The sequence below is a fragment of the Mauremys reevesii genome, unplaced genomic scaffold, assembly GCF_016161935.1.
Source record: "Mauremys reevesii isolate NIE-2019 unplaced genomic scaffold, ASM1616193v1 Contig45, whole genome shotgun sequence".
NCBI classification, from domain to species: Eukaryota; Metazoa; Chordata; order Testudines; family Geoemydidae; genus Mauremys; species Mauremys reevesii.
Genome location: NW_024100857.1, coordinates 25,885 through 47,780, shown reverse-complemented (window position 1 = coordinate 47,780; position 21,896 = coordinate 25,885). Strand labels below are relative to the sequence as shown.

At 50.8% G+C, this 21,896-nt stretch overlaps 1 protein-coding gene across 1 annotated transcript in view; it reads left to right on the top strand.

The window, feature by feature from the left end:
- Positions 1-17,365, top strand: part of LOC120394259 (laminin subunit gamma-2-like) — a 38,276-nt gene extending 20,911 nt beyond the window's left edge. The window contains 20 exon segments of the mRNA XM_039518496.1: positions 642-778; positions 1,780-1,902; positions 2,972-3,161; positions 3,789-3,901; positions 4,293-4,511; positions 5,762-5,824; positions 5,827-5,940; positions 6,815-7,060; positions 7,899-8,035; positions 8,802-8,958; positions 9,415-9,620; positions 10,393-10,472; positions 11,203-11,340; positions 12,404-12,548; positions 12,970-13,119; positions 13,427-13,541; positions 14,006-14,205; positions 15,082-15,240; positions 15,327-15,426; positions 16,371-17,365. Coding sequence (XP_039374430.1) covers positions 642-778; positions 1,780-1,902; positions 2,972-3,161; positions 3,789-3,901; positions 4,293-4,511; positions 5,762-5,824; positions 5,827-5,940; positions 6,815-7,060; positions 7,899-8,035; positions 8,802-8,958; positions 9,415-9,620; positions 10,393-10,472; positions 11,203-11,340; positions 12,404-12,548; positions 12,970-13,119; positions 13,427-13,541; positions 14,006-14,205; positions 15,082-15,240; positions 15,327-15,426; positions 16,371-16,621 — 3,043 coding nt within the window. The 3' untranslated portion in view covers positions 16,622-17,365.
- The last annotated feature ends 4,531 nt before the right edge of the window (positions 17,366-21,896 follow it).

Genomic DNA, 21,896 nt, shown 5'->3' with positions numbered 1-21,896 from the left:
AAAGCTGCTCCCGTGCAGGATGGAGAGGGGCAGAGGGCTGCGGGGGGGAGTCTGCCCCAGAGGTGGTGAATCACACTTGTTTATGAAGCCTTTACACAGAGGCCAGTTTTCACAAGTGCTCAGCACCCACAAGTGGAGCCAAAGAGCTCAGCACCCAGCATGTGCTTTAGAAATTCTGGTCCTTAATGGGGGTTCTTGAGCTCTTTAATATATGGCCGATGTTGGGCCTTTGGGAAGGAAACTGCTTGTGGTTCTTTAGCAGCTGTTTGGACAATGGCTGATTGGGGCTGGGGGAGGGGTTGTGGTGGAGGACTGTGAGAGAACTTGCACACGGCTAGTCTGAAGTACCTTCTCTGCAGCTCAGTTGTTCCTGGCACTATTGAGCACAAAAGGACAGCGAGTGACCCTCTGGCTGTAACCTCTGCCCAGAGACAGATACACGTGCTGACAGCTGCACTCAGAGCCATCAGCCTTCAGGTGGCCAGTGGGTGCTTTGGGCTGGTTGGGTTTCATGGGTGTATACAAGGAGGCTCACCCCACAAGCAGGTGAGGTGGTGCACAGTGTGTGTGACACCAGGTGTTCTGTGCTGATGTGAAATGTCCTGTAAAGCCCAGTGGATTGATGCATTCTCTTTTGGCAGGTGCAAGCAGGGCTACTATCATCTGGAAGCAGGAAACCCCGAGGGATGTTCCCAGTGCTTCTGTTATGGCCACTCGGCCATGTGCACTAGTGCAGAAAATTACAACATCCATAAAATCACTTCCACCTTCCAGCAAGGTAAAACCTCCCCCTCTGTCTCCTGTTTATATTACTGCATTAACTTCCCATAGTGTTTGCACCTTTGTGCACGCTGCCTGCTGAGTGGCTGTGGGTCTGTTACCTTCTGCTCTACGGTGTGTGTGTGAATCTTCCTTTCGCATGATGTTCCCTGGTGGGGATGGAGAGACTGAAAACCATCCTGCTAGACCAACCTATCACACGGTGACCAGTTCTCAGTGATCGCTCAGCCTCCTTTCCAGCCAGCCAGCTATCTTCATTCATTCCATGGCATGCCTGATGAATTTTTCCTCCTTCTGTGGACATGTGTTTTACTTAAGTGCATGGAGAGCAGCACTTGAGACAAATGCAGATATTCAGCTTTCTACTCATAGTTGCCACCTCTCAGATATGCATTGCGCTGTGGGGGGAGGGCAGCCAGTGGTTTGTTTTTAAAGAAATCAGCGGGCCAGATCCCCAGCTGGGGAAATCAGCACACTACCCAGACGTACACCCGCCGAGGATCTGTCGCGGGGTGTGTATTTATTAAATAGCAGGAGCCGTTTATTCGGAGTAGTTTCTAATTCAGTTGTGTGTCCCCTTCGCTCTCATCAGAGCACCATGTGGCTAGCAGCTCTGACCTCCCAGCCGCTCAAGCTTCCCTTTACAGCATTTACTCATGGACTGATTTGCAGATCATGGAAAGACGTGTCTGAGAACGCCAAGTCCATCTAATTCCATCTTCCTGCTCTTTGGCACGTGATCCCTGCTGTGAGCAAGGATATCTCCAGTCAGAGACAGCTGGCGTACGAGGAACTTGACTGGTGACTGTGGTCAAGGTGCTCACTAATGTACGGCATGAGGAAATGGGTAGCGCTGGCCAGACTGCTGCCCTGGGAGAGGCAAGGAGAGTGGAAGTGTGCAGGGCAGAAATGATTGATTACAAATGACCTTTGACTGCCTTTCCTTTGCTTCTGTTTCCTGGCTCTGATGGCTGCAAACTGTTTTATTTTCCCTTCTAGATGCTGAGGGCTGGAGAGGAGTGTATGTGAATGGGGCCCCTGTACAGCTCCAGTGGTCTCCCCGCCATCGGGATGTGTTTGTTACAGCCAGGAGATCAGAGCCCACCTATTTCCTGGCGCCGGGTATGGAAGTGTGTGAAATGTGGGAGACACATGTAGGGAAGCAGCCAAAAGAAGAAGCCCCATATAAAGAAACTGAGCTCTGCAAAGCTGCGCTCAGTGCATAGCACAGACGTGATCTCACAGACCCCTCTCCTTCATGCTGCTGTGCTCGCACCCAGTCACGCCCGGGAAATCTAGCTAGAAAAACACCCTAGAATAATACAGACTTGCTCAGTCTCATGCCACCTGCTGGCTTGCTGCTGCTGTGATTGGATAATTAATACTGATTGACAGAGGGGGGCTTCCCTTTTTCATGACTCTGTGGTGGGAGATATTGGTTTTTGAGAGGGAGTTTGCCAATTGCACTGCGGAAGGAGTGGGTTTCCTGGTGTTCAACTACTGGCTCTCCCTGTCTCTGGCATGACCGTGTGAGCTAGCAAGGCCTGACATGAAGGAAGAGGGGTGGGACCTAGACAGCCCTTTCTGGTCTGGGGATCATAGACTATCAGGGTTGGAAGGGACCTCAGGAGATCATCTAGTCCAACCCCCTGCTCAAAGCAGGACCAGTCCCCAACTAAATCATCCCAGCCAGGGCTTTGTCAAGCCTGACCTTAAAAACCTCTAAGGATGGAGATTCCACCACCTCCCTAGGTAACCCATTCCAGGGCTTCACCACCCTCCTAGTAAAAAGTTTTTCCTAATATCCAACCTAAACCTCCCCCACTGCAACTTGAGACCATTACATTTGATGGAGAGAGGGCAGGCAGTAATGCAAGGGGGATGTGGGAGCGTTTTTCAAATATGAGGGAGTTTGGAAGCTCTTTACCAGGGCCTGGAGTGAGTTTCAGCAGCAGGGGGTTGGACTGGATCAGGGCACTTGCCATTGGAGAGCTGGTAAATGCCAGATTCATCACTCAGGCTGGTGGTGGGCATCACAGCAGGCAGGACACTGGGACCTTCCGAAGTGTGGGCTCCTGGTTAGCCCCATGCGTGGCATGTGCCTGGGGCCAGCCGCAGGAATTAAGACTTCCTAATGGGAGGATTTGACCCTTTAACCGTCTCCCTCTGGGTCTCTTATGTCCCTTCACAGCCAGATTTCTTGGGAACCAGCAGGTGAGCTATGGCCAGACCCTGTCCTTTGATTATCGCATGGACCGAGGGGGTCGTCGTCCTTCTCCCCGGGATGTGGTCCTGGAAGGAGCTGGCCTACGAGTCACTGCCTCCCTCCTGCCTCATGGGAAGATGCTGCCCTGCGGGATCAGCAAGACATATACGTTCAGGTAAAACAGGAGGGTATTGGGGGCACTCTCACCTCTCAGCGACTGCAGAGCAGCTGCCTAGTGACCCAATGCCAAAGATGTGCCATAATCACTGAGGTTTCTGGATAGTCCGTCTGCCAGACCCACCCTAACTAGGTAGATTCCCTGTGCTCTAGTGTGTTGCACCCTTCACAACCAGGGGAGGCTGCAGTTCAGTTCCCAGTGCATGAGACTTTCCATCCCTGGGGAGGCTGGGAGGCCTGGCACTTAGTCTGTGGGACCCCAGGCCTTCCATAAGCAAGAGAGGCTGGAGTTGTTGATTCCCAGTGTGCTAGTGAGTCGGTCTATCTGCAGTGGTGAAGGTGACACTCCTGTTCGTGGCTTGGGCTGGATGCTTTCCCTGCCACTGCAGCTCACCCTGCTTCTTGCCTCAAGGTGCCGTGGGGTTGACTGCGTAAGGAGGAATCATAGGTGTCCCCCTATCAGGGCTCCATGCTGGGCTTTGTCCCATGTCAGTAACGCTCTGCAAGGGGCTAATCATCGGCGCCCAGGTTCTTTCTGTTCCGATGGGAGTTTGGAGAGAGCCGACAGCAAGACGCTCTTCCATTTTATTCCTTGTTCTCAATTTCTTTCACTTCCGATATGCAGACTGGATGAGCACCCGCGCAGTGGATGGAGCCCCAAGCTGAGTTACTTTGAGTATCGCAGGTTACTCGGCAACCTGACGGCCCTTTGGATCCGAGCCACGTATGGAGAATACAGTGAGTGTGGGGGAGGGTTGGGACCTGGGGAGAGCATCATATAGCACTTGTCATCTTCAAAACACTGTATTAAGCCTCACAGCACCCCTGCAAGGTGGGTAAATCTTGCACGCCACTTACAGATGGGAAAACTGAGGCACAGACCAGTTAAGTGACTTGCCCAAGGTCATGCAATGAGTCAGTGGCAGAGTTGGAAACAGGAGAGCCTCCACTCCGAGTTCCTTGCATAACCACTGCACACATTGTCTGGCTATGAGTTCAGTTTGCACAGAAAACACCCGCTAGTCTCTGGTACAGAGACAGTCTTTAGAATGCCCATTGTCATGGCCCTGGGGAGGAGTTCAGGGTGCAGCTGCTGGCTGTAAATGTAATGTGTTGTCTCCTCCATCAGGCACTGGGTACATCGATAATGTCACCCTGGTTTCTGCACAGCCGACCTCTGGAGCCCCAGCTCCCTGGGTGGAACGATGTGTGTGTCCTGCTGGCTATCAGGGGCAGTTCTGTGAACGTTGTGCTCCTGGGTACAAGAGAGATGCTTCCAACCTTGGGCCTTTCAGCACTTGCGTGCTATGTAACTGCCAGGGGGGAGGAAACTGCGATCCAGACACTGGTAAGGAAAACCATAACCATAGCCAAGGACTGCTGGGTGCTGCCGGGGGTGCTTGTGCACTGTGAATAGAACTGGGGGAAGGGAGGTGTTGCTGCATAATGGGTACCAGGGTTATAGGTGAGGGTGCTGGGTGATAGGAATGCCACCAGGCGAACCACTCCCGAAATATAGGCAGGACAGTTTTGCATTGAAAAAATGCTGTTTTATCAAAATCTTAATGCTTGGTGGGAACCTCTCAATTTCGATTAAACTTTCAACAGGGAAAATTTTGTTTTGTTTTGATGTTGAACCGTTTCATTTGGACTTTTATATACTATTAAAACATTAATTTTAATAGTAGATCCAATGTACCTATATTTAATATTTTAAAATAAAAACCCACATGGAATCAATTGAAATCATAAAGCCGATGCTTTTTTACTTTGTCAAAGTGTCATATTTTTCCCTAGTTGAAACTGTGCATTTCAACAGTCCTGAATTTGAAGTTTTCAGAATTTTTATTCTGTGGGAAGTTTTAACATTGCGGCTCTTCATTCCAATTCAGAATGCAGGCCGAGTTTGGAATGTCAGAAATTCCAACAGAACGGAAATTCCAGTCTCCCAACCAGCTTTTGTCGTAAGGTTGCAGAGGATAAAACTGGGTGATGGGCAAGGTGCCGCGTAACAGGAAAAAATGCTGGATTCTGGGCAATGGTGACAAGTGCCTGGTACACGTGCCTATGTCTTTATCAGGAATATCTTATGCTCCATGAAGCTCTTTGTGTTCTGTCTAGGTGCAGAACTCTGATTGTTACAGTCAGTTCTAAGGGCTGGACTTGTACTTACATAGCCTGAGTGTTTAGCCCTGAGAGCTAGCTGTCTAGATACGGAGCATCATAACATGATAGCCTGTTATTGACTGGAGGAGTGAACGTTGCCCCAAGTTACGAAGGACTGTGTTGAGTTATGGAGGAGAGGAATGGTGCCAAGTCTCACACATGCTGCAAAGGGGTTGCCAAGTTATAATGAATGGTGCCAGGCTGCAGGTGGTAGTGTTGGGTTATGAGGAAAATTGTGCTAGGTGGGTCACTGCTCGGTTACAGGCAGGTGCCGACTCACATGGGACAGTGCAGGTGGTAGGAGGTGGCCTGGGGTTATGAGGAAGGGTCTTTTCTTACATGTATAGTGGCAGTGCCAGGCTGTCATGGCTTGCACCAGAATATAGGCCAGATCTACACTGGCTGTTGATACCTTTTTTGTGTCTTTCTCAGGAGACTGTTATTCAGGAGATGAAAACATGGGCCCCAACGCCAACTGTCCATTTGGTTTCTACAGGGACCCTGGAATCTGCAGAGCTGCCAGCTGTGCCCTTGTAGAAATGGCCAGGGCTGCTCAGTGGCGCCAGGGAGAAAGGAAGTCATTTGCAATAACTGCCCTCTGGGAGTCGCTGGTAATGGCCTCCTCTGGTTTATCTGGAGATTTGTTTCCTTTCTAGGGTCCTTCCAGTCTCCTGCAGGACAGCAGGATAGGATAGGGGAGTGTTGAGAGAGTTACCCTGTCCTTTTCCATTGACTATTACATGTATTCCCAGAGAATGCCCTAAGATCTCTCCCTAGCCCCTGGTTAGTACAGAGTGGGGTTGTGATGGCTGCAGTGTGATTGTGTTTGTACAGCCTGGCTATCCAATCTGTCCCCTACTCTGCCTCTCTGTTGTTCTTTATTCTATGTATTCCCAGTAGCACGCGGCCCCAGCTGAGATCAGGACCCTGTTGTGCTAGCTGCTGTACACATGCACAGTGAGAGACAGACCCTGCCCCTAGAGTGCTCACACTGAAAAGACAAGGGGGGGCTGGGGGGAAAGAGGCACAGTGAGATGAAGTGCCTGGGTCAAGGTCACACAGCAGGGCAGTGGCAGAGCCATGAGCAGATCCCAGATCTCCTCAGTCCCAGTGCAGTGCGCCTGTCGGTCAGAACAGGCTCCCTCTCAGGATACCACTGCCTATGGTTCCTTTCTATCCCTGGAGAGAGATTGTCAATCCCCTTCTCACCCCTCATCTGGGATGGAGGGTGACTTGCTTTCTGGGATGTTTTGGGTCAAAGGTGCAATGGAACTAAATCCGCTTCTCCTAACTGTACGAGGAGGGTGAGTTCCCCTCCCCGAGAATGGAGCCGAGATTGTGAAATTCATTGCCCAGCAGGGCATAGTGCCTGCGTCCACCGGCAGGAGGGGGAGGGCAGTGTTAGATGGGGTTTGGCCACTGCTTTGGGGCCCTGTAGTTCTGGAGGGTAACTGGCCTCTGTTTTGTTTGTGTCTCCCTCTCCAGGTGCTAACTGTGAACACTGTGCTGATGGCTATTTTGGAGACCCCTTGGGTGACAATGGCCGTGTGAGACCCTGCCAGCCCTGCCAGTGTAACAATAACATCGATCCCAGTGCTGTGGGGAACTGTGACCAGCTGACGGGTGAATGCCTGAAATGCCTTTACAACACGGCTGGCTTCTCCTGTGACCAGTGCAGGGACGGGTTCTTTGGGAACCCCTTAGCCCTCAACCCAGCAGAGAAGTGTCAAGGTAGGAGTGTAAGCTGGAGTGTGCGCCTGTGTGAGTGCAATTGGACAGGGAATGGACTCTCAAACCTGGTACTAATGTCGTGATGTGCTTTCATAGCACCTTTCATTTTAAGGGGTCCCAGACAGCTTTTCACATGCTCTGTACAAGAGTCACTTCCTCCACCACTGAACCAGCCATTTCTTGAATCCACATTCAGGAAGTATTTCACAGGAAGCAGCAACATTGCACTTTATTTTAGGACAAGTCAATAATACTGTGTCCAGCTGAAACCCTGGGGAGAATTTTAGGTAGCTGGAATATAATGGCTAGGCCACAAGCCTGAACTACACATATTAGGTCTCATTAAAAAAAAAAAAAAAAAAAGGCCGGGGTGGGGGTGGGGGAGCTCCAGCAGTACCTTGTTAGCGCAGTGCTGATTCAGAGGCAAAGGATAAATAACCAGCACGGCTCCTTGTAGCACCACTGGTTTTCCTTGGAGGTTCCCCATCTGCGTACAAACCAGGCCTGAACTCCTTCAATATGGAGTTGTAGATATTCGGAGGCAGTCAGCATTCAGGGGAACAGTGACTCAAGCAGCAGGGTAGGGTGGAGTTTATTGGTCTCTGTTTAGCCCAGAATGGGAGGTGGGCACTGGGCAGAGAGGTCGGTCAGGATGTAGGTTGTTGTGCATCTTTGAAAAACAGTGCAGAAGTGTGAGACCCCCGCAGAGGCAGACGGGAAGATGTTCTGGTGAGGACAGACATGTGTTTTTATGAGAGCTGCTGTGTTTCCTTACGCTCTTTGGTTCCCAGTATTGATCTGATTTGTGGCTCCTTCCAACCCTTTGCTTTCTCTGCAGCCTGTAACTGCAATTCGGTAGGTTCTGACCCCCTGAAGTGCAGAAGTGATGGGAGCTGTGTTTGCAAGCCAGGATTTGAGGGGCCCAACTGTGAGCACACACAGTGCCCAGCCTGCTACAGCCATGTGAAAACACAGGTAAGTTTCTCTGTCTGTCAGCTGGGTGCCCATGACCATGGTATCTGAGCTGGACTTACCTGCCAACTCTGCCTGACATCACTTCTCCAGCAAAAGATTTCAGCGATAATTCCCTCTCCTCACCCTGCACTAATTCCTTTGCATTCCTATCAGAGATTGAACCCAGTAGCTGCCAAGGCTAATCCACAGATGAGGCTCAGCAAATGCTCCTTTCCAGATACAAAGGAAATTAACCACCCATGCCCTGAGAGCTCAGATAGGGCCAGAAATATAGATCCCCTCTCCCCAAGAAACAGCTCCGTGCAGACTTAGGGACCACACTGACAGACTTTCAGCTCTGCTCTGGGGAGAGTGAGGGGGGAGAAGCAGGACGCGGCGGAGGTGTCCCAATAGTTCATATCTCTCATCTGGTCACCCTATTGGTTAGCTTCTTGCTGCTAGTTACGCTCCCTCCGGGAGAGGTTTGCAGCACTTTGCCCAGGCTGTGTGGGAGACCTTGCACTGCCTGGTCTGTCAATAGAGGATTTCAGCCGCCAGGGCTGTTAATCTGCCGTTTTAACCAGAATTAACATTCACTAAAAGGGCTCTTTGTCCAGGTAACTCTTCCAGACAGTCTGTGCTGGGTTCTCTACTTCTCACAAATCCTGGGGCTTCTCTTCTTCCCACCTCCTAGTGTCTGTGAACCTGGCCCAAGCCCTTGTCTCTTTGCCTCTGTAAACCATGTTTCTCAGCCACTTGCTGACCCCGTGACCTGCCTTGGTTTCAGGTGGATCAGTACTTGCAGCAGCTGCAGCATCTGGAGGTTCTTGTGTCTCGGCTGCAGCTTGGCAGTGGGGCAGGGGCCAATGAGGAGCTGGAGGGGAAGATGCAACAGGCTGAGGAGACCCTGCGTGAAATCCTGAGAGAAGCTCTGAGTTTACAAGGTAACGCCGGGCACCTCCCCTTGGATGGGGTTGGAGAGACAGCAGAGGGGCCCCTGGAGGCTCAATGTAGTGAAAGGAACCAATGCTAGATACTGGAGTGCAGGGCAAGGGGTGCAGTTCTGAACCATGCACTTCAGAGAGAAAATTCTGGGACAGGCTTTCCCCTCTTCCCACCCCCAACTATGCAGATGTGGGGTGCAGTCCTGGACAACCCCCCGACTGCTGGTACAGTATGAGTGTGAGGGGGACACTCTAGGACAGTCCCCAGACTGCTGGTGCAGTATGGGGATGGGGGAGGGGACGACACGCTGGGACAGCCCCCCCCCCCCCCCGACTGTAGCGTGTCAGAACTGTCTTTTTCTCCATTGAGCTGTCTGCCTGTTTGTGCTCAGTTCTGGTTTCGTATCCGGCGGCTCCCCTGCAGCACAGTAAATCTCTCTTGGTCTCTTTTGTCAGCCTCTGACAAGTCCCTGGAGAGCCGGATGTCCAAAATGAAGGGACAAGAGTCCAGCTACCAGAGCCGCTTGGCCGACATCAGGGTGACGGTGCAGAGGCTGCAGACGCTGGGACGTCAGTACCAGACCCAGGTGCAGGACATTAGGAGGCTGATTGAGAGAGCCCATTTGGACCTGGGGCAAAGCAAAGTGACCCTGAGTGGGCTGGTAAGTTCTCCCCAGGACCTTTCAGCACAGACACTCCAGACCAGCGACATCCCTGGCCACTGCTGCAGAGGCCAGAGGAATCCTCTTCTGCTTACTTCTGTTCCCTTGCTCTCCATGGTGATGTTTTCCCAGCACCCGATGCCGACTCCCTGAGCTCTCCAAACCTCCTGCCTCGAGCCCTTCTCCCGCCCCCTCTACTCCCTTCTTCCCTAATCTTCCCCTGCACAGTTCGTGCTACCAAGCTAAAAATAGCGTTCTAGACGTTATGGCTCAGGCTGGAGCTTGGGCTTTGAAACCTCCCCCAGTCCTTAGGCTCCAAAGCCTGAGCTCCACCCCGAGCTGCAGTGTCTACGCAGCTCTTTTTAGCGCAGTGGTGCGAGGTCCTGTCTATCAGCCTGGGCTCTGAGACCCAGGCTGTGTCGATGTACCCTGACTAAGGGTGGAAGGAGGTGTCCTGCTTCTCCATAGGCTGCTTCGGTTTTGTTACAGGGAGGCTGCAAGTGCAGTACACATTATTTTGTGGGTGCAGAGTAACAGGGGAGCTTTGGCCAGCCCCTTGCTCTATGATAGGAGTTCATTAGCATTGCTCTTTTACCGGGGTTCATACAGACGGGAATGGCTGGCTAGGCTCCTTTGGGTGCTGTGGCAGAGCTGTCTCTGTGTGATGCACTCTCTTACCTCCAGCCAGTCATTATCAATCCCTCCCTTTTGCCAGCATTAAATCAGAAAGAGGGAGAGAGAGACAGTGCAATTCATTTCTCTTTCTCCTCAGAATATTCCAACTTCACACCTCCCTGGCGGGTCAAACAGTTTTTTGATGCTGGCCCAAGAAGCTCTCAGACTAGCAAACAGGTGAGCAGATCGCCGCGTCCACTGGCACGTTCTAGGCCATGACTACCTCTCCCCCAGTGCAGATCTACTGGTAATAGATGCACAACGGGTAAACACTATTGCCAAGAAGCGTATATTCTGCAGGGGTGTGGTTCCCTTTGTTAGCTCATTGGGTTTCCCAGAAAGACCTGCTCTCATGATGGAGACAAGGTGGGTGAGGTAATATCTTTTATTGGACTCGCTTCTGTTGGTGAGAGACACAAGCTTTTGAGCCGCACTCTGTGTGTGTGTGTGTGTGTGTGTGTGTGTGTGTGTGTGTGTATTATATATCTCTAATAAAAGATACCACCTCACCCATGAGTGCCAGGTTTATATAATTTTTGGTGGTGCCCCAGAACGGGTCCAAGCAGAGCTGTCCTGTCCATAGGATGGACTGGGGCAACAGCCCAGGGCCAGCACTTCAGAGGGACACGGGGTCCAGGGCAGCCTGGGGTGTTAGTGCGGGGCCCCCTAAAGTGCAATAAGCCCAAACATTGGTGGAGCTGGGCCCACGTTCCTAAATATTGGTGGAGCATGGGCATCACGGGCCCATATAACTTGCCGCCTATGACCTCACCCACCTTGTCTCTCTAATATCCTGGGACCAACATGGCTACAACTCCGATGACAACCCACCTGAATAACAAGTGGATGGAGGAAGTGAGGCAGCCTTTGCAGGCCCATGTCTCATGGGAGCCCTTCTGTTTTCCAGCCACGTGCAATCAGCAAATGCCATTGAACAGGCAGTCAGGGCGGCGGTGGATGACTCAGGACAGGCCCTGGAGCTGGTGCGCTCAGCTGTGAGCGGAGGAGGCATCGTGGCGAGCTCTGTGCAAGGGCTGCTGCAAAAGTAGGTTCACAGCACTCGTGTATGTAGGTCTCCATGGTGGCGGGAGGGGAGAGAAGAGAGTATAGTAAGAAATGCCTCTAAGAATCCCACCCTCCTTATGGGGTGTCTGTCGGGGGTATACAATTTCCTTTGTGTATTACACACATTTGTGGGGCCAAACTCATCCCTTGAGCAAATCATCCATTGGTGTCAATGATTTCCACCAGGGATGGGTTTGGCTCAGACAGTCTCAGACATACTAAGCCTGGATCTACGCTAGGAAATGAGGCTGGTATACCTATGTCGCTCAGGGGTGTGAAAAATCCAACCCCCAAGTGATGCAGTGAAACCGACCTACGCCCTGGTGTAGACAACGCTAGGTCAATGGGAGAATTCTGCTGTCAACCTAGCTACCGCCTTTTGGGAGGTGACTTACCTATGCCAACCGGAGAACTTCTCCCGTCGACGTGGGGGGCGTCTTCACTGATCCACTGCAGCTGTGCAGCTGTAGCGGCTTATGTGTAGACAAGCCCTCAGAGTGATAGTAATAAGGGAACCACAGAGAAGAGTTGCACAGGTGATTCGGGACTGGAGGGGACTGACCTATAGGGAAATATTAAAGTGGGATGACCAGGATTTGCAAAGTGCCTATTGATTTTGAGTGCCCAACTTGAGACACCTTAAAGGGGCCTGATTTATAGAAAGAGCTGAGCGCCCACCTCTGAAATTCAGGCTCCTTTAAGGCGTCTCGTGAGTTTGTTTGTCCCTTTTGAAAACCTTGGCCTGTGTGTGAGCCTGGGTCTGAAGCAGCGTGTGACACAGGAGGGCCTGCTGCTTTTCATTTCCTGGCTGACGTGGTGGGGGAGACCGTGTTAAATAAAATGAATTGCTCTAGTGTGGGAAATGTACATGATGCTTTGCAAAGATGGAGCCACCGACCAGCTTGCAGACTCGCTGATCTGAGGCAAATGGCCCCGCGACCTGACCCAGCAGGGAGGATCTGGTCTCTGTGTCTCATGGGCTGTTAAACATGAGGTGAGTGTTCTGGCTTACGATGCTTTTCTTTTTTTTTTTCCCTTGGCAGATACGATGAAACCAAATTGCTGGCCAGCGAGCTGGAGACTGATGCCAGCAGATCTGCCTTGGATGCAGACAGGGCCTATCAGGGCAGCCTGGTGCTCCTCAGCTCCATGTCGCGCTTCTCAAAGATTGATACTGGGTCCTTCCAGGTGAGGATTTCTTGTCTGCTAGACACCAGAGAGCCTTGCTGCACTTTGTAGATGCAAATCACCGTCTGCCAGCCTCTCTGCCATCCCGGTGTCCTGTTGGGAAGGAACTGATACGCTTCTCTCACCTCACTCTGTCCCCCTCTCCTTTCCTCCCATGAGCACGGGGGCTGACGAGTCTTTGCCCATCTTGAGGCTGAATGTAATGGATTCTTACTCCTGCTAGGTGGCCCATCATCCTCTGGAAAGCCTCACCACCTGCGGCGTGGCATGTTGTCACCCTGCTAAATGTACGTCCCTTTCAGGCCTGCTCCGGTTTCCAAGTGATACCGCTGTGGCAGCCAATCAGTGCTGGGGATCAGTCCTCACGACTGGCGCTGGGTACCTGTGATCAAAGTAAACTCTTGTTTCCTTGGTGTCTCAGGAGGAGGCAAACCGGCTCAGGCAGGAGGCAGACACTCTAATGGGCTTGGTGGAGACGTACATGGCAGAATACAGGCGGCTGCAAAGCAACACTAGAAGCTGGGAGGAAGAAATCAAACAATTGTTACAGAGCGGGGAAAGCAAGAGGCTGGTAAGACATCATCCCCCATGTTGTTAGGTATCCTGAGAGAGCTGCCATCTCTGTGAGCTGTACACTACTTTATCCTGTCTGTGTTAAAGAGCAGGAGGTGGGTCAGCAGACAGACTGCAATCCCAGCTCCATTATTCTGTTCATGTGACTCAGACTGGGACGGGCGTTGAGCCTTTGCTGGCAAGCTGTAAATTTAATCCTCTCGGGTGAAATGAAGCTGCCTCAGAGACAGCTTTGGGAACAGGGCTGGGCCTCCCGTGCTCTCTGCTTGATCTGCTGTCTCTTTGTGTCCCTTCGGTTCATTCAGGCTTCGAGTCAGCTGTTGTCCCGCGCCAACCTTGCCAAGAGCAGAGCACAGCAGGCACTGAGTGCTGGCAATGCCACTTTTTATGAAGTTGAACTCATCTTGAAAAATCTCAGAAGTGAGTCTATGGCAAAAGCATCTTACTTCAGCAGCGGTCACTGGTTCCAATCGATTGCTCTGAAAGCTCCACGTTGCTGTTTCCCCAGCTGCTGATAGTCACAGTATGTTCCATTGCAATGTAATGTATGCCAGGTAATCCCAGCTCCTAGCATCAAAGGGTTAAAGGATCATTCCAGGCAGATCATTTTAACAGTTCCTGAGCTGTGTGACAATGGAGCAAACCTCCTGGGAATCTTTCTCTTCCTGAGTACACCCACTCACCCGTTTCCCCATTCTCTGACTGTGGACATTCTTCCATGGAATAAGCAGCTCCAGAGGTGCCAGTCTTTCCTAGGCTGAGAGCGGGATTCTGCTTCCAGTAGTCTCTCATTTGTTCCTCCATCAATGAAGCCCATCCCTGACTCTGAGGAATGCCCTCTCCCCTCTGGGATCTGATGGGGCTGTGTATTTTTTCCATTTTAGGGTTTCACCTGCAGGTAGATGGTAGGAGAAGAGAAGCTGAGGAAGCCATGAGAAGACTCCCTCTCATCAGCAATATGGTCACAAATGCCAATGATAAGACTGGACGAGCAGAAGGCGCCCTGGGCAGTGCTGCTACAGATGCAAAGACAGCCAGAAGCATGGCTGGGGAGGCAAAGGAGATCACTGGTGGTATCCAGCAGGTAAAGGGAAGTCTGGGTTCTTTGATAATCAGAGCATTGGGGGAATGGCAGGGGTAAGGATGGGGAGTGACAGAGGAAAACGGAGAAGGGTTACTGAGAAGCAGTCATCTTCCTGGGTTAGACACTAACCTGAAGTCCTGTTCAGCTCTCGGTCAACATAAAGAGTGTGAGTTACTTGAATGTATCATGTCAGTGTGTCCTGATAAATGATATGCATAGTCTGAGCCCCACATGCAGACTGGAAGGTTTTGTGACACTGGCCTGGCATCAGTGAGACTGCAGGTGGGAGGCGTAATTCCTAGCTCAGCTAGCCCCCCGAGTACATAGCGAGGAGGTGGGACGGGATTGTACTCGGGCACTGTGGCTGCACTGCTGCTGTTAGTGTGCTAGCTCGATGAGAACTGGTGCGTGTACGTCTACCCCAGCTGGGAATCGCACCTCACAGCTGCAGCGTAGGTGTGCCCGAAGTCACACACAGTAATTCCATGTCATTGATGTGTCTGAGAGGGTGAGTTCAGGGAGTGGCTGCAAAGCAGAGTAAAGCTCTGCAGAAGGGAAATAAAACTAGCTGGGAAAAGAACATGATGTTGATGCAAGTGGATGAATCCGATATAACTTGGGCCTGATGGGCCCATGTTTCCATGAACTGGGTCATCTTTCTGCCTATTCATCTCTGGTCTGATTTTCAGAGGTGCTAAGGACTAGCAGCCCCGTGTTGAAATCGGTGACGGTTGCGGGTGCGTAGCACATCTGAAAATCAAGCCACTAGTCTGTCCTTTCAAGTGGGTGTTGCCAATATTTCTCTCTTGAATGAATCCTTGTTGGGCCTTCTTGCCTCTCCGATATCTCCTACTCTTACTGCCTTTGCTTTCTTAGGAGATAAGGCGGTTGAACTTGGAAGCCAACAGGACAGCAGATGGGGTCCTGGCACTGGAGAAAGGAGTCATATCTTTACTGAACGAAGCCAGAGAAGCAGAAAGGGAGCTCACGAGGAAGGCTCTGGAGGTCGATATGGATGCCACCGCTGCACAGAAAGTGAGTTCTCATCCCTTGCCTTTAAAGCAACTGCAAACCTGTTTGGGTGACACATGCCCTTACTGCCTTGTTCTTGCTTCTCTCAGACTGGTCAGGAGGCGCAGGGTGCCCATGCCGGTGCCCGTACTGCTGAGGCTGCTGTCCAAGAGACACTGCGTGCCCTGGAAGACTTTCTACATCTAATGGGTAAGTGTATAAGCACCTTCATTCTTTGTGTCATGGTAGTGTCCGGAGGCCTCACCATGGTAGTGTCCGGAGGCCCCCATTGCACTACATGCTGGACAAGCACATGTTGAGAGGTAATTTCTGCCTTGCTTCTAATTTAAGACAAAGGGTGTGAGACAGGAAATATTGGCCTTGGTTATCCATTTATAAAATGGGGATGAGATGTCTCCACTATGAGCTAAGGGTGTAGTTCCCTGCCCATGTCCCATACTCGCAGTAGCTTGATGAGTGAGTGTGAGTGAAAATAGCAGTGTAGCTGCGGTAGCGGAGCTGTGCTGAGTATGTATCCACTGGTGCTGCCGTGGCTACACAGCAATTTACACTCTCACTAGCTCTCATTGAGCTGCCATGAGTGTATGTGCACGAGAAAGGGAATCGCCCCTCATAGCAATAGACAAAGAGCAGTATGAATGCTTCCCCCCTGGGCTGTGTGGCAGAGCCAGGAATTGAATCCTGATCTCCTGAGTCCCAGTCCAATGCCTTCACCACGAGACCAGCTTTCTTCTCTACCCGTGACTGTGCCACATTGCTTGGGATGTTGTTGATTTCAGATCCAAACTTTCCTCCACCCCACACCAGCCTGGAGGAATTTAATAGTTGATTGCCTGTCAAGTACTGATCTCAGAAATGTAACCTCTCTGAGCTGAGGTTGTGAAGAACTTCACACGAGTGTAAAGAAATGAATTCCAAGTATTTCCCAGCTTCCTCTTTCTCTCCTGTTTTGTGCTGTGTCCTCCAATCTGAGTCTTTGTCACGCTTTTTTTCAAAGCCATTTGGCCTAGGTAGGTTGAGCGCCGTGGATAACTGCAGCTGAGGCATGGGGCTAAGGGGTATGTACTTAGAAAGATCCAGTTCCCAGCATCTGTTCATTGTTTCCTTTTCTTTATTTTCCTCCTTGGAAATAGACCAGCCTGGCCCTGTGGATGAGCAGGCGCTGAGATTGCTCGAACTCAACCTCAGCCAGGCCAGGACAAAGAACAGCCAGTTGAAAGAGCAGATGGCTGAACTGGAGAAAACAGCCAGTCTGCAGAGGCTCCGGGTTCAGACTCTAGAGAGAAGCATTAATGAGATCCTGGCAGACATTAGGAACCTGGAGGAGATCCGCAACAACCTCCCCCCAGGGTGCTACAACACACATTCCATTGAAAATCCTTGAGACCTTTAGGAAGACTCTCTGGACTGGGTCTCTCAGGCTGTGGATACTAGGCCATGGCCTGATGGGTCGTGGGGAATGGGGAAGCCAAGCCTGCCAGGACCAGCTGCCTTTGGCTCTGCTGAGCTGAACACAGACCCTTTGGGTGCAGCTGGTCAGACTTGGTGTGGCAATGTGCTGACGTTTGCCTCACGACATTGCGTTTTGATGCCAACATCACCACAAGGTGCCCCTGATCCGGGAAAGCCTGATACTCTGCTATCCGTCCTTGGAGTGCAGGAGGAAGGAAGGAGAGATCTGGCTGCATGAAGAAGCTGCTGGCCAAGAAGAGCCATAGCTAGTAGGAGCCCATCCCTAGAGTATGGCCTGAGGAGGCAGCGGCACCCGGTTCAGCTTCTGGAGAGTCGCCAAACGAATGTCTTATAGAAGCTGAACTCTGACTCCTGTGGATCTCCCTGTCCCTACCAAGGCCCTGACGCTTGGGCACAGCCAGCAGAACTTGCCACTCTCCTCCAATGCCAGCACCTCTCTCATTGCCTTTCACCACCCAACGCAGCATTGGTTTCCCTTGGTGTATTGCAAGACCCTTTCTCACCAGCAATCCTTTCCGAACCCAGCAAATGACAGGGACGGGTGCAGGACCAGGGAGGTCGGGGTTCCCTACTGCGGCACTGTCCTCACTGCCTTTCCAGTCTCGACACTGACACTAGCACTGCCTGTACATCTGTTTTGTGCTTTAGACTTGTGCAGGGGGAGGACCCATTCATTAAAGTGTATGTCTTCCCCAGTGTATCTTAGCAAGGTGACTAAATTCCTGTTTAGTCAAAGGGAAGGGATTTATTTTTGATGGTTTAAAAATGATCACGCCGAAGGGGGTGGGAGGATGGTCAGTAACTCCTTAGACTGTTGAAGGGGCCCTCAGCTGGAAAGTCCTTCCTACCAGCACACCCAGCTCCTGGGGAAAATTTCACCCCCATCTCCTCCCCCTTCTCATCCTGGGCTTTTCATTCAGGCGGGTTCTCAAGGGATTAACCGGAGGGGATGTCTTCGTGATCAAAAGCTCAGGTTTGCAGTATCTAGGCGCACTGAAAGCAGAGGTGCAAGCCCCAGGAGGGATGACTCAGCCCTTCATCCTTCTGAGGGCAATCAAGCACCATGCAGTTTACTGTGCATCTTTCAGATGAGACTTCGAAAAGCAAATTCTTGTCTTCTCTGCATGGACATCAAAGATCCCCTGGCGCTTTCCGTAATAATGGGGGTGTTGTCCTGTTGACCTTGGCCAAAATTACTGGCACCGAAGAGCCCAGCTTACCCTTCACAGTGTTAGCATACTGATTGCCCTATTAAACCCCCCAAACACCGGAAAGGTAACCAGATGTGTCTCCACTTCCAGTCTGGAAGAAGTTTGGTGCTGCCTCCCAACAGACAATGTTCAATGTTTTACATAGAGCAGCCTTGCGTCAGAGGAATTGTGACTGATTCTTAATCAATCATTCTCTAAAATTGGAGGAACTGGAGGCAAATCTCTACCACCGATGGGTTTCCTGTAGGTCCAATTCCATTTTGTTCCTCTGTCTCAGTGGAGACAGTCCCCTGGCCCTTCTGACCACTGTAGAATGGCTCTGTTGGATCCTTGTTACCTCTCTTGTGCCCCACATAGTGTGGCAGGATCAGCAATCTCAACCGTGCCCCAGAGGAGGTGGTCACTTTCTGGGGTTAAACTCACCCCTCAGTTGTTCCGCTTCTCTGATAAAGTGCCACCTCCGTGTTTGAATATTATATGTTAAATAATCATCTATGGTATATTTCTATTTATAGTGAAACACACTAACCTCTGGCTTGTTCTGCGATTTCTCCCACTGCACAGGACAGATGTTATGGAGCTGACTTTTTTTGTTTTGTGTTTTTGCTTGAGTGCACTTTTTACTTGGAAAAAAAAAGTCAATAAACAACAAATCCTTGTGGCTGGATGTTGCTGTTTCTTTCTTTCTTCCTGCTCTCCTTCTGGAGAATAGGTTTCACTGTGTCTAGAAGAGGTGAACTGACTGTTGGGGAAAGGAGGCGGCAGCGTGGATTAGTGGCTAGAGAAGGCTGAGATATTGAGATGATGATGATACTTTCTAGTGTGCGTCTTCTCAGAGTGCTGTACAGTGATTGGTAATGACCATTATCCTTGTTTCACAGATGGAGAAAGTGAGGAATGGAGTGGTTGAGTGACCTTCCCAGGGGAATAGAACCCTGGAGTCCTGCCTCTCAGTCCTCTTCTGTACCCTCTAGGTTCTCAGACTTTCATGGGGGGGAACCAGGCTTCACTAGAAGAAGTGTCCCATGGAGACCTTCCCTCCCATTCGTGATCGTACAGTGTCCCCCAGCAGCTTTGGCCTTTCCTTTTGAGGAAAAGTAGTAATAGAGGAGCATTAAGTTTCTCTCCTGATGGCTCTGGCTGAGGCCATCTTCTCCTCTGCCTTATGTAGCAGCAGCGGCTGGTCTGGCCCTTCTCCCTTGTTTGCAGCTGCTTTTACAGGCCTCCAGGCTCTTCTTTGCAATGGGTGAATTTTGATAACTTTAGAAGGAGGCGGAGCCAACACCATGTGACCTGCCAGCTCCCTACAGAACATGTGTGATCCAAGGACCTCCATTCCAAACTGCAGCATTAGACCACGCTGCCTCCCTGATGAAAGTGGCTATAAGTGCAAAGTATTCTCCTTGTTCTCAAAGACAGCCATCCAGCTGTCACAAAGAGGAGCAGGGCACTTCCCTAGCTGAAGCAGCAGTGAAACACTACAGGTCTAATAGCATCATTTTTTATTACATAATTTAAACACTTTGCTGATAAAGGGGTGGGGGTTTTTTGTTTTGGTTTTTTTTTTTTTTTTTGTTGACCACTTTTAGCAACAGAAATCCAACTCCAAACTCTTTCACGAAGATGCAATTGGCAACATGGCAACTTCAACCCATTGAGGTTTTTTTTTTTTTTCTTTTAAAACTTTTTTTATTCATTTCAATAAAGCAAAACTGTGTTATTAAAATTGCGGATTCAAGGACCATCCCACCCTCTTTCCCCCTCATACACTGAAAAAAACCCCTTCCTTGCCAACCCTTGTTGCACGGGTTAGAGATGGAGGCGCGACTGCTCGCGCCAACCCAAGGATCAAATCCAAACTGATCCCAACAGTTCAACAGTCCACTCCAAAGATATGCTACACCCCCATCCCCCCCGTACCATGAGTTTTACTGAGCAGATAAATGAAGGCATAGATAAGACTAGTAAGACATAGTATATTCATCATCCATACCACAATGCTATGTTTCTAAGGCATGCCGTCCTAAACTGGATGAGATCGAAAACTGGCCTGCTTCCTATCTCACACCCTTTGATCACCTGAAGGAGCGGGGGGATTGAGAGCTTTTTGACTCTTATAAACACTTTCTTAATTCCTTTTTATTTCCTTTCTTCATCTTCCCTCAGTTAAGAGCAATTGTCCTACCTCCCACTTCAGGGGCAAGCCTCTTCTCTCTGAGTTTATTCCCTTGTTGTGTCTTGGTGGCTCATTCTAGACATTGATTGCTTTATCTCCTCCAGCTTGGAGTGGAGAAGTGCAGTAGGTTCTGGCAAGTAGCCATTGCTATTCTCTGAAATAGCTTGTGTGTGAGTCAGAGCTCATGAAAAGCTTCACCCACACAGGGTAGTAAGAACAGTTTGTCTAGAAGAGCTTAGCTACGGACGTTGTATAGATAGAGAACTCTTCCCCTCCCTCCCCCACAAAATGACTGTGCCCCTTATATCCACCTGCAGTGTGTGTGAGCAGGGGCCGCCAGGAAGGCTGCTCATTCCAGGTTCCCCCATGCTAGTATGTAGAGCAGTGGGTGCTAGCAGCAGGAACTCCAGATGGAGACATCCCTGAAGAACAGGTGACCATACACGTTTCCTACCTGCTCCCATCAGCCCTCATGGATTCTGAGTTGACTTGGTGCCCACCTGGACATACACGTTGGTGCCATGAGTGGCAGGAAGAGCAGAGAAATTGGAGTCTGGCAAAACCAGTCCAATCTCCCCACCCCCTTTCCTACCCTTCTGTTTGTCATGGGAAACTTCAGTGCAACAGTGACAATTCCTGAACTAACATTTCCAGGTGGGGGTAAAGCCTGGGAAGAGAAATCTTGCTGGTGGTACCACTGATGATCCTGTTGCCTTTCCAACAGGACAGGAATGGGCTAGTGGTCTGAGCAGTGGCCTAGGGATTCCTGGGTTCTAATCCCTGCTCTGACACTGATTTTTTTCTGGGCTTTGGGCAAATCACTTAACCTCTGGACTTCTGACTTTCCCTCTGTGAAATGGGGTGACAATACCTACCTCTGAGGACTGATCATTGATGTCTTATAAAGCACGATAAACTGCAGTGAGTTTACAAATGCTACATATGTTTTTCTGGCTGAAGGGCTGATGGCAGCTGTTTGCCATGACAGAGACGCCTTCCTGGACTCTGGCTTCTCTTGGTAACAAGCCATAGTGAGTTCACAGCAAGCAAGGTGGCCGTGTGGAGCACCGGGTCACCAAATCTAGTGCAGCGTCTTCTCTCTGAAGCTTCCACTGGAGCAGGTTGTGCTTCATTGCAACCCTTTAAGGGCTTTTGCTTTAAGGTCCTTTCCTGAAATGCTCCCTCTCCCTGGGGGGGATCACAGCCCTCTGAGGGGCACAAGCAGCAAGTTCCCTTGGTGGGATTCTAGTGCCCTCCTGCTTTTCACAGCACCTGGATGGGAATGCAGAGAACCCCGCGCAGAATAGCTACAGTGCCTTCTTACAGGAATGCAATCGGGTTGAAACAGCCCAGGTTAGCACAAGCATAACAGGGAAGTAATGGCAGGTGTCTGAGAACTAAAGACAAGCAGCTAAACTCCAAGTAAAAGGGCTAATTGGAAAAGCGGAAGGACAAACCCTAAAGCTGGGCTTTGCCTTCCTCTCTAAGGATGCAATAACTCCAGCGCATGCACTGTCACAGGGCTGGGAGCCCTCTGCGAGTCAGTGGTACCCAGCACTGAAGCCTGCTTGCCGGGGCCAGTATGGGGCCTTTGTGCCTCTTAAACATCCCTGCTCTTTCCAACCCATCTCAGCATTGCTTGGCCAGTGTAGGTCCCCCTTGCATCTGTTCCTCTTGCCGACATTTGGCCCAATGTGCTACAACCGCAGCCCCGGACAGCAAAGCACAAGAGTGGTTTGTCCCAAGAGAGGCATGCGGGAGACGGGGGAAGGTGCAAGTTGCAGAGCTCGCAGGGTGAA